Source organism: Salvia miltiorrhiza, chromosome 5 (genome assembly GCF_028751815.1).
Source record: "Salvia miltiorrhiza cultivar Shanhuang (shh) chromosome 5, IMPLAD_Smil_shh, whole genome shotgun sequence".
Taxonomy (NCBI): Eukaryota; Viridiplantae; Streptophyta; class Magnoliopsida; order Lamiales; family Lamiaceae; genus Salvia; species Salvia miltiorrhiza.
In genome coordinates, this window is record NC_080391.1 from 10,406,117 (window position 1) to 10,416,825 (window position 10,709).

Sequence of the window (10,709 nt, forward strand, 5' to 3'; positions counted from 1 at the left end):
CTCTTTCCCTCTTTTGTTTGCCAGCGCTGACTCTCCTTCAGCTTCTTCAGGTAATACTCCAGCGTTGACAACTTTCGGTGACTTTTATCTTTTGGCCAGCGCTGGCCTTTAACATCTAATTACCCGAGTCAGCGCTGACTTTCTTTCGGTCCCTGACTTCCTTTAATCGACGCCGGCTCTTGGTTTGTAATCGCCCAAGGCAGCACTGGCTTTGTAATAATTTTTGCCCCCCTCACCTTTACTTCTTTTCGACTCTCTTCTTTCTTTTTCTTTTTTTTTCAGCGTTGGCCCTTTCTTAGTCACTAATTCAGCGCTGACTCTTTCAAAGGCCCTCTTTTGTTTGCCAGCGCTGACTATCCTTCAGCTTCTTCAAGTAATACTCGATCTTTTTTCACTCTTTTTCTTTTGCTAGCGTCGACCCCTTCAATTATTTTCCTTTCCCTTACCAGCGTTGGCTCTTTCATTTTTTCTCCTTTTTTATTTAGCCAACGTTGTCATTTTATCAAATTTACCAGCGCTGACATTCCTTAAGTAATGCTGGCCACTCATAATTCACGTTTTCCTTAGCCAGCGCTGTCCTCTTCATAATTTCGGCCACTCCCCTATTTTTTCGCTTTTGCATATCAATTTGTTCCCAAGCAAGCGCTGGAATCCTTGTCAACGAGCGCGGGAATTTTGCAAGATTTATGAATTTTCTTGGTTTATCTTCGGATTTGTTGATGCCTATTTCTTGAACGAAATCAATGAAAGTCATTCCAACTTTAAAGTTCATAGATTAACGAATACACCCAGATTTTCATAGACTTTTAAAAGACTTGAACGAATACACTCAGATTTTTATAGACTTTTAAAAGTCTTGAAGGAATACACCCAGATTTTCATAGACTTTTAAAAGTCTTGAACTAATACACCCAGACTTTAAAAGTCTGTAGAAATCTATTAAAGTCTTGAACTAATACAGAGTTTTACTATTTTTTTGTGTGACTAATTTAATGCCCTGTGAAATTTTACTTGAAAGACTACTTGTGTTAGCTTATTCCACTGCAATTGACCTCGTACGATTGCGAGTCAATTCAATAGGTCTTTTGAGTTGAGTCAATAATCACATAAACTCATCTCGGGAAAGCAGCGCTACTCCCCTTGGTCCACAAAGTCTACAAGAAATTCTTTTCTTAATAGGTCTCGTGAAAATTAACTTAAAGTCTTAGTGGGTGTGCTTAACTACTATGGTTCATCACGCCGGGTTTTCAAAATTTAATAAATAAATAATTGAAAACTAACTCTTGAGTCAAGGATACCAACAATATCCATACTCTTTTTTTATTATTCTTAAATAATTGGATTTACAAATAAGACTAATTAAATCATAAATATTTTTATTGCATGATGCAAATGCAATGCAATGTCATGCTTAGTATGTAATAAGTGATTACTTAAAATATGCACATAATAATCATATAATATTATTATGCAAATAATCTTTTAAAACTAATTAATCAAAGTTTATTATAAGTCTAATTAATAAATAATGGGCAGCCCATTTAAAATAATTAAATCAAGGACCTCCCCATTTTTTTAAAAATTTTGCAGCCCAATATACAAGGGCAGCCCAAGTTTAAATAAATTAGCCCATGACTTAATAAATAACTGCAGCCCAACATATAAAATAAAAATGGCCCAAGGGAATTAAATCGGGCCCATGTCAGGAGCCCAACACCCAGCCAACTCTCCTATTTCCTCACTCAACGCGCACACATGGATCTCCCTCTCCTTCTCAAAATCTGCTCGCCCCTTTCTCCCTCAGTTCCGCCAGAAAATCCACCCCTCCACCATCGAAATCCACCGCCGCCAGAGCTCGCCGGAGCAAGCGGCGACAGCCACTGACACCCTCGGTTCTCCCTTCTCTCGTCCCCATCTCTCTCTCCGTCCGTGGCCGAGCGACAGCGGCAGGGCCGCCGCGCCTGGCCTCCCTCTCTGACTCCCGCCGACGACAACGCCACCCACGTGACGCCGCCTCCTTCCCTCATCCGACGGACGCATTAGCTGACGAAGCCAACCGCCGCCGCTGACCTCCCTCGAAATCTCTCTCTCTTCGGTCAGTGGCAGACCACCACCACCGGACGGACAGCAGCGCCGTCGACGCCTCATCTCCTCCCCACTCAGATGCCCAAAACACTCAGGCTCGACAAGCAAAATCAAAACTCAAGACTCCATCTTTCTTCTTTCTCTTATTCCAGTAGGTTTTTAAACTCATTCAATCTCTTGTAAAAAAAATAGTTATACTCAAAATATGCGTATGTACATATATAAATTCTGAGTGATTTCATATAAGCATAATCGATATGTATACCTATGTAGATGAAAAGGTTTGTGTATTGCTTATCATGAATTTGAAGTCTGAAAATGTTTGTGGTACTGCAATTAAAGTGTTCTAACTGTGAGCAAGTGTAAATGAACGGAGGAAATTCATAGATGAAACCTTTGATTTGTGTTACTGAAATTGAAAGGTGTAGTTGCTGGATTTGCTGCTAGTAGACCTCTGATCGAAGTAATGGAAGAGAGCTGCACATATTGGTTCCTTTTAACCTTTCTTTCCTCGTAACAAATTGATGCCGATGTTGGCATACTCACACAAAGGCTAATCTTTTAACAAAGATCGCAACAAATACATAATAACAAACAAGGTTTGAATCATTTAAAATATGATATAAGTCAGCGCTGATATTTAATTGGTGATTACTTAAGTCAGCGCTGAGCATTAGCAGAAGAGCTAGCGCTGAGAAGGGAAAAAAAGAAAAAGCATGGGTATTAATTAAGGATGCGAGAATTATCGAAAAAATCAGCACCGACCCAATGGAACAATGGTAAACGTTGGCTACTGCCCGGTCAAGCCACCCAGTGGTGCCCAACTGTGAACCATTATTTCTGATCCGCGAATGCCCTTCTCTTGTTTGCAACGCCTCCCCTGCCCAACCAACTGTGGCAAATGCCATTCTCTTGTTTGCAACGCCTCCCGCCATGTGTCCTTCTCTTTTCTTCTTCCTCTTTATAAATTAATGACCACTATTTCTGTTCATCATCTTCTTGTGTGATATAGAAAGATAGAAGATGGAACTGGGAGGGAACAATGGAGGCTTTCATGGCTACCGCAGGCTCACAACAACTAACTCCGGTGAGTTTCCGTGTTCATCATCTTCCTCCTCTCTCATAGGAATAATGTATGAATTAATTAAGAAAAAGAATGATGTTGGTGGTGGTAAAGCAGACATGAACCAGCATGGCGGGGAGGAGTCGGAATGCATCGTCCGCGAGCAGGATCGGTTCATGCCGATAGCCAATGTGATCAGGATCATGCGCAAGATCCTCCCTCCCCACGCTAAAATATCCGACGACGCCAAGGAGACCATCCAAGAATGCGTCTCCGAGTACATCAGCTTCATCACCAGCGAGGCCAACGACCGCTGCCAGCGCGAGCAGCGCAAGACCATCACTGCCGAGGATGTCCTCTGGGCCATGAGCAAGCTTGGCTTCGACGACTACATCGAGCCCCTCACCGTCTACCTTCACCGCTACCGCGAGTTTGATGGCGGCGAGCGCGGCTCCTTGAGAGGGGAGCCTCTCGTCAAGAGGATGGTCGATCACGCCTCCATGGGTTTCCACGGCTTTCCGCCACCGGCTTTCCATCACATTCCCCACCAACATGGCTTCTTTGGAGCTGCACCTATGAATTTCTTCAAGGATTCACCTAATGCTGGTCCATCTACAGTCGCCTGCATTGAGCCTTTCCCCCAGCATAAGGACCAATTATAGGGATTGTATCATTTCTAATGTAGTTTTATGTTTTGCAATTTTCCAACCAATTCCATGCTCTTCTATTCTCTTTAATTAATTGGGATTTGAAAATTGATTACCTTCAATGTGACTGTGCTCTGCAATGCTAATAGAATCTGCACTGTCTTCATCATGTGTCCCAGCTTCCGTTTCATCCTCATCATAACCATCCTTCCCTTCGCCCTCTTCCTTATTGCCCTCATCGGATTTTGCAGTCCATTAGCAAGAACATACATGGAATGCCTAAAATTATTATGTTATACACTAACATGAGACTATAGAAGGATCCCTTAAGGATGCACGAGAATATCACATTCAACTTCTAAAAAATAAGTTGTTGGGTTCAAGCACAAGTAAGATTCACATTGAAATACTTTGAATTGTATAATTAATCATTTCCAAAAGCTTCACAAGCTTCGTAAAGATCGCAACAAATACATAATAACAAACCAGATTTGAATCACTTCAAATATGATATAAATTGCTTAAGTCAGCGCTGGCCTTTTCTCGATCTCCTGTTCAGCGCTGGCGGAACAAAAAAAAAGAAAAATCGAGCATTAGCTGAAAAGCTAGCGCTGAGAAGGGAAAAAAGAAAAAGCATGGAGTCAGGGCCGCGTTGATAAAGAAGGAAGCCAAGGTTGACTAATGCTGGCTAAGGAAGAAATCTCACAAAAGGGGCCGCGTCGGACACTAAGCCAAAATTCGCCAAAATAGACCAACGCTGAACGCTGTCCAAGAGTAATAAACCAAAAAATGAGGCCACACAGAGCTATTTAACCTTTATAGCTTCTATTAGGGATATGAGAACTACCAGCGTTGATACTATTAATTATTAATTAAGGATGCGAGAATTATCGAAAAATTCAGAGAACACAGGTTGAAAGCCAACGTTGGCTAAAAACTAAAAATAGGAGAATAAGATAACGATGACAACGAGATAAATGTTTATAACAAAAATTATTTCTAACAATTCATTGTTGTTAACTAGGGAATATACATCAGCCTCAATAATAATAATACTTTAAGTTCGATTCCAAAAAGATGGCCAGCGCTGTCAAAAAAATCAGCATCTCAAAGAAGTCAGCGTCCTCAAATAAGGCTGTGTTGGCTAATTAGAAACAGACAATGTGGATGTTAACTCATCAAATACTAAAAACATTACTATATTAATAATTACTAATATAATTGCCAATTATAACTAGCATTAGATCAATTTTGCAACACTGGATTGACAGCATTTTCACATAAAGAAAAGTTTCTAATGAGCTTAGCTTTATTGTTTCAAAAAAAATTGCATCCCATGTTTGAATTAAGCTGTTTAGCATATTTCTGTTTCTATCACCTCTTAACTTCTTCTCTTTTCAAATTAATGTTCTCTTTTCTTTTGATTTCTTTTGATTTTGTAGGGATGGTATCATTTCTAATGTAGTTTTAGGTTTTACAAAAGACGACTTAACTGTTTTGAAATTTTCCAAACAATTCCCGCTCTTCTGTTCTCTTTAATTAATTGGGATGAAAATTGATTACCTTCAATGTGACTGTGCTCTGCAATGCTAATAGAATACAACCAGTTTATCAGAGTAGAGGACAAAGAAATATCATCTACAAAAAATTTGATGGGTCAAATTCAAGCTTTAATCTATGTGTCAATGCACGGCCTTTTTGCCTTTTGATCGTCCATCCCTGCACTCTCTTCATCATCCGTTTCATCCTCATTGTAACTAACCTTCCCTTCGCCCTCTTCCGTATTGTCCTCTGATCCAGCTTCACCTCTTTTTCTCAGAGGAATCACCTGAAAAAATGAATGCTTCCAGTCTCTTGATTCCAAAAACTTGAGAAGTATCTCCACAACTTGATTCACAGTAAGGACCTGCAACCAAGTAGCCAAATTATGAGACCACCCATAAGAAGTGAAAATGGGCGGTTTACTTGGAGTTGCACCCCTAAGATTATTATGTTATATGCCACCAAGATCAAACTAACATGAGACTATATATCATCATGCACCGTCTCAGTCAAATGAAACTACATATGATATCATTACACATCATTATATCCCAGGACCTACTTCTCACACAAATGAGACTACATATATATCATTATGCAACATGTCAGCATGTCAGTCAGGCCAGCAAAAAGCCTAGATGTTAACATCCTATCAATTGTTCATGTCATGCCTTCAGATTTTGTGAAAAGCATTATCTATATTCTTGTTGTTTGGGCATCCTTCCAGAGCGTTTTAGAAAAATATGGATGGATGTGGATTAACGAAAATCAATATAAAAATAGGAAAGATATACCATCTAAGTAAGAGTACTAAGGAAAATAACACAACCTGAGAACTGGACATCTTCAAGTAAGATCCAATTGGCAGTTTCGCTGTTTTAATCCCTTGCTCATTTGCTTTATTCATGGTGAGGCCTTTCCATCGATTCCTATCCACCAAACCACCAATGATGTAAATTGATTTCAGGTCGAGTTCATCCAGAGAATTCTCAGAATCAGCTGTGAGATACACCAAATTTTCTTTCTGATCTTGAAAGGCTTCTATGTAGGATTGATCCTCCTTCTCAATTAACCATCTATCATATCCTGGAATCCGCATAAGTTGATTTTGCATTTCCCCCTTGCAACCTGTCAGCCATATATGGGCTGGTAAGGCACATCTTCCATTTATCGCATAGCAATACATAATCTGCATGTAGAATCAATTATTAGCTTAATATGACTGAAAAAGCTAGTGGTAAGTATGTTGACCAAACAAGCTCAGCTTTAGAAAGTCGGAAACAGGCTCAAATGACCTATGGAGTCACCATCAAATCATAAAATCATAAGCTCAAAAGTATATGGTGCAATTACAGGCATTCCAAATACTCATGCATGCCCTATTATTCGAAGTTGTTTTGTTGTGACAATATCAACATATTTGAAACAGTCTCATTGTGTGAGAAGCAGAAGGGCATCAATAAGCAGGGGAAAAAGGCAGCACACAACAGTTTGGGCATATGAGAAGTCAGAACATAGCAGCAGCAACATAACTGAAACCGGACATAGAAGGATCCCTTAAGGATGCACGAGAAGATCACATTCAACTTCTAAAAAATAAGTTGTTGGGTTCAAGCACAAGTAAGATTCACATTGAAATACTTTGAATTGTATAATTAATCATTTCCAAAAGCTTCACAAGCTTCGTAAAGTAAAAAGTACTAGTACAACATAGACTAAAAAGGAAAGAAAATTGCAATTTCTACACCATGTTCACAAAATGGCTTCACCCTATGTACTACAGTGATTTATCATTGAAGAATAATGTCCATCTATGTTTCGAATACAGGGCCTATTGATACGGAATCTAAGTCATTCCACAATTGACACACCATAACATATGGCTCTGCAAAATATCAGATAGCCCATGCTTGTCTTCTGACCCTCAAAACTAATGTCTTCCATAAAGCTTGAAATTAGAAAGTTGGAAAAAATAAATACCAGAGATATTTAATCATTTCAGACAATCCAGAGCTCGAAAAGCCCTTAATCAGCCAATGGGCATAGACCCTCTGTCCCATGATTCTATCTACACCGAACAGCCCATATATTATACAAGCGTTGCAGAAGAGAAATGGCGCCCCTAGTTCATGTTCAAGGTTCAAGAGCATTCCATAGGAGATAGGGCCAGTGTTGCATAAATTTCACAAACACTTACATACAAGGAGCAAACTGGTGTGACATATCTTAATAACTTGTATTTGTATGCTGTCAAATTGAACGGACAAATCAACTGCACTATAAGATTCTGGATAACGTTCCTTGGGGTTAAGAGGAAAGTTGTGACTATAATAAGTATGAGTTGGAATACAATCCAATTGATGATTTTTGCCTAAGGATCTCTGGAGTTGTAAGTTTCCTTAAGATGACTCAGGGCCATATGGTTTGTCCACTGATACAAGACTAGTGATGTCCTTAGTTATAATGGCCCTGTTAAACTAATCGACATAAGCACTCCTTTCTATTTTATCATACTTTGCTTTCGTAGACGAGGAATATTAACTTCACATACATAACTTTTGGAACCAACAGTTACACTAATCAGATTAAAGTTTAGGAGGAAAAAACAGCCAAACCCAAACTATATATGCCCTTTCATTCCTGCAGTATCAGATGAATGACATGCTGTAGGCATGTGGATTTAAATAGCCTCCAGGTCTTGAAAACATCACAATCCTACAGGCTTCTCAATGCTAGTGAAATCCTTGTCTACAAGAACTCAAAATGCAGTTGAAGTTCGGGCAGGTTGGCAATTCATGAACACACACGAACAGACTAAAAAATCTAACGAAATCAAGTATCTGATTCAAGAGAAGCAGCGTTGATAAAGCAATTCAACAATCAAAGTAAGTTACACTGCGAATCCAATAGTCCATAAAACTTCAAAACGACGAGAAACTACTCATTAAACTCAAACACACAGAGAGACACAAAAAATGAAAATAAAAGAGAAAGAAATTGACCTGCTGAACGAGGCTGCTGAGTTCAGTAGATGTCATGAGATGAGCGAACTCGAGATCAATAACCACATTCTGACCATTAACCCTCGCCTGCTGCAGCCGCTCGAGTTTCTGCCCCTTTTCCTCCGACCGCTTCTCCATGCGCTCTCTCCTCATCCCCTTTCTCTGCTCGATCAGCTTTTCCCTCTCCTCGTCGCCGAGGCTCGCCAATTTCTCCGCCCACTCCGTCCGCTTGCGCTCCGCCTCGCGCTTCTTGTGCTCCTTCATCTGCGCCTTCTTCTCCGCCTTCTTCGCCTCGAATCTCTGCTGCTTGAGCAGCCGTTTCTGAGCGTTCTTCGACATTGGCAGGGCAGCGGCGGCGGGGGGAGCAGTTTGGTCATTCTGCAAGGGCTCCATCGCCGGTTCCATTTGCAGATATGGTGTGAGAGTGGTACGTAGTTGAGTGAGACGGGATGCTGGAAGAGGGAAATGCAGCCGTTGCTGCGGCGGTAAAGGGCGTCGTATTGAGGTTTTCCAGTTTCCGCACGGACCTGAAGCAGCGATTTGGTAACAGCTAACCATACGACGTCGGAATATCAATAGCATCGAGTTTCTTCATTTTTCTTTTTTAAATTTAGGGTTAATTGCATCAAAATACCTTACTTTTCCCCAAAATTTGATTTTTTGACAATATTTTTAATTGTAGCAAAAAATTCAACGAGCTTTCAATTTATTGCAATGTCCGTCCGGGGAAAATTTCCAGCCAAATTAAATCTGAGTTGGCATTTCTAATGCCAACGTGGCATCAGAAATGCCAGATCACACCCTCTCCCCCTCCCACGTCGCCATCTCTCTCTCTGCCCCATCCCCCTTCCCAGTTCCCCCTAGGCTCTCACCCTCTCTCTCACTTCCTCCAAATCTGCCACAACCGCCCAGATCTGCCACAACTACCACACCATCGGCTCTCACCTCTATGGGACGCTTCTCCTTCCCCCATCTCCCACCGAGAGAGAAAGGAATCGAGCGACGGCGGCGAGTTCGCCTCAGCCAAGAGATCCCCTCTCTCTCACTTTCTCCACCGCCCTCACTGCGTACACTCCGCCGCCGGAAAACCTCGCGCGGTGGAGGTCCCAGAAAAAGTCGGTCCTCGGGCAGTGGGGGATGGGAGAAGGGGAAGCGAGCAGACGGAGGTCCTAGAAAAGTGGATCTAGGGTTTCATAGGAGGAATGGGGATGAAGTCTGCGGTGGCTTTGGGTGTTTGTCGTTGAGTTAGAGAGAGAGAGAGAGGCCAAGAGAGAGAAGCAACGGAGGTTGGCTTCACCCAACCACTGTAGTCGTCGGATTTTAGATTGCAGCGGCGAGAGAGGTTGTGTCTGGGCGATGAGTTCTTACTGTGTGTGTGCTGTGAGATGGTGAGATGTGGAGAGAGATGAGGTGGAGGAAGATGGTGGCGGTGGTTGCCTTGCTGCCGCCGAGAGAGATGGGGGAGAGGGAGAGAGAGGGTGATGTGGGAGGAGGATGGGGTGTGATTTGGCATTTCTGATGCCACGTTGGCATTCCGGCTGCCAATTTAGATTTAATTTAGCCGGAAATTTTCCCCGGACGGACATTGCAATAAATTGAAAGCTCGTTGAAATTTTTGCTGCAATTAAAAAGATTGTCAAAAAAATCAGATTTTGGGAAAAGGTCAGGTTTTGATGCAATTAACCCTTAAATTTACTAGCCAGAGTTTATAATTGGACCTTGGTGCGTATATTGAAATCCATACTAATAAAAATCGAGTTTTCAATTTGAAATCAATTTTAAATTAATTTCAAAATTGAGTATAATTTTGTAATTATAAATTTATACTCTTCCATCCAATAAATGTGACCACTTTCTTTTTAGCACGGAGATTAAGAAAATGATAGTTAAGTTTTAATAGTGTGTGGCCCATCAAGATTAATGTGTTAATTAACAACCTATTTTCTGTGTGATTGCTGGCTGCTGTTTCACCTCTTTCGCCGGCAACGCGGCCGCCCGTTTGAAAAAGGAATTTCGTCCATTACCAGAAGACCATCACCCAACACCAATTCATAAAGGAATTCAAGTTCAATCATAACAGTTGCTCTTCAAACACTCTTCTCTGCTATCTCTCGGCTAAAGCAAGAATACCTCAATTGGCTATTCAAGATTACTTTTCTGGTGAGCAGAAGAACCAATGACACCGGCGATCACCCCTCGCGCCACCTCTCTGATTTACCGGCGATGGCGCTGCTCCACGCCATCAAGATCTGTGATGCCGCTCCACACACGCACACACTGAGATCTGTGTGCGCAACGAGAGAGGGAGAGGGAGAGATAGCAGAAGTAGAGGGGGGAAAATTCATGGTGGTGGCAGCCTTGTCGCTGCCA

The 10,709-nt window shown here is 41.5% G+C and overlaps 1 protein-coding gene across 3 annotated transcripts; it reads right to left on the minus strand.

Moving 5' to 3' along the window:
• Positions 1-1,772: 1,772 nt before the first annotated feature.
• Positions 1,773-8,939, minus strand: LOC130985929 (tRNA (guanine(9)-N1)-methyltransferase). 3 transcript variants are annotated; one of them, XM_057909108.1, is made up of 5 exons: positions 8,340-8,930; positions 6,167-6,526; positions 5,581-5,701; positions 3,912-3,928; positions 1,773-3,770 (listed from the first exon to the last, which is right to left on the minus strand). In XM_057909108.1, the coding sequence occupies exons 1-5, from the start codon at positions 8,919-8,921 to the stop codon at positions 3,684-3,686; spliced, it is 1,167 nt and encodes a 388-aa protein (XP_057765091.1). In that variant the 5' UTR covers positions 8,922-8,930; the 3' UTR covers positions 1,773-3,683. The 3 variants fall into 3 exon arrangements, with proteins under 3 accessions (XP_057765091.1, XP_057765092.1, XP_057765093.1); XM_057909109.1 differs by lacking the exon at positions 3,912-3,928 and adding an exon at positions 5,359-5,375 and having other exon boundaries at positions 2,858-3,770; XM_057909110.1 differs by lacking the exons at positions 1,773-3,770; positions 3,912-3,928 and having other exon boundaries at positions 5,330-5,701; positions 8,340-8,939.
• Between the last annotated feature and the right edge of the window lie 1,770 nt (positions 8,940-10,709).

Excerpts from the sequence above, each read along its gene's own strand:
- LOC130985929 (XM_057909110.1), bottom strand. The coding sequence starts at position 8,921 with ATGCTATTGATATTCCGACGTCGTATGGTTAGCTGTTACCAAATCGCT. Across the intron at positions 6,527-8,339 it reads TCAGCAGCCTCGTTCAGCAG|ATTATGTATTGCTATGCGAT; the intron begins GTCAATTTCTTT and ends TTCTACATGCAG. Across the intron at positions 5,702-6,166 it reads TGAAGATGTCCAGTTCTCAG|GTCCTTACTGTGAATCAAGT; the intron begins GTTGTGTTATTT and ends ACTTGGTTGCAG.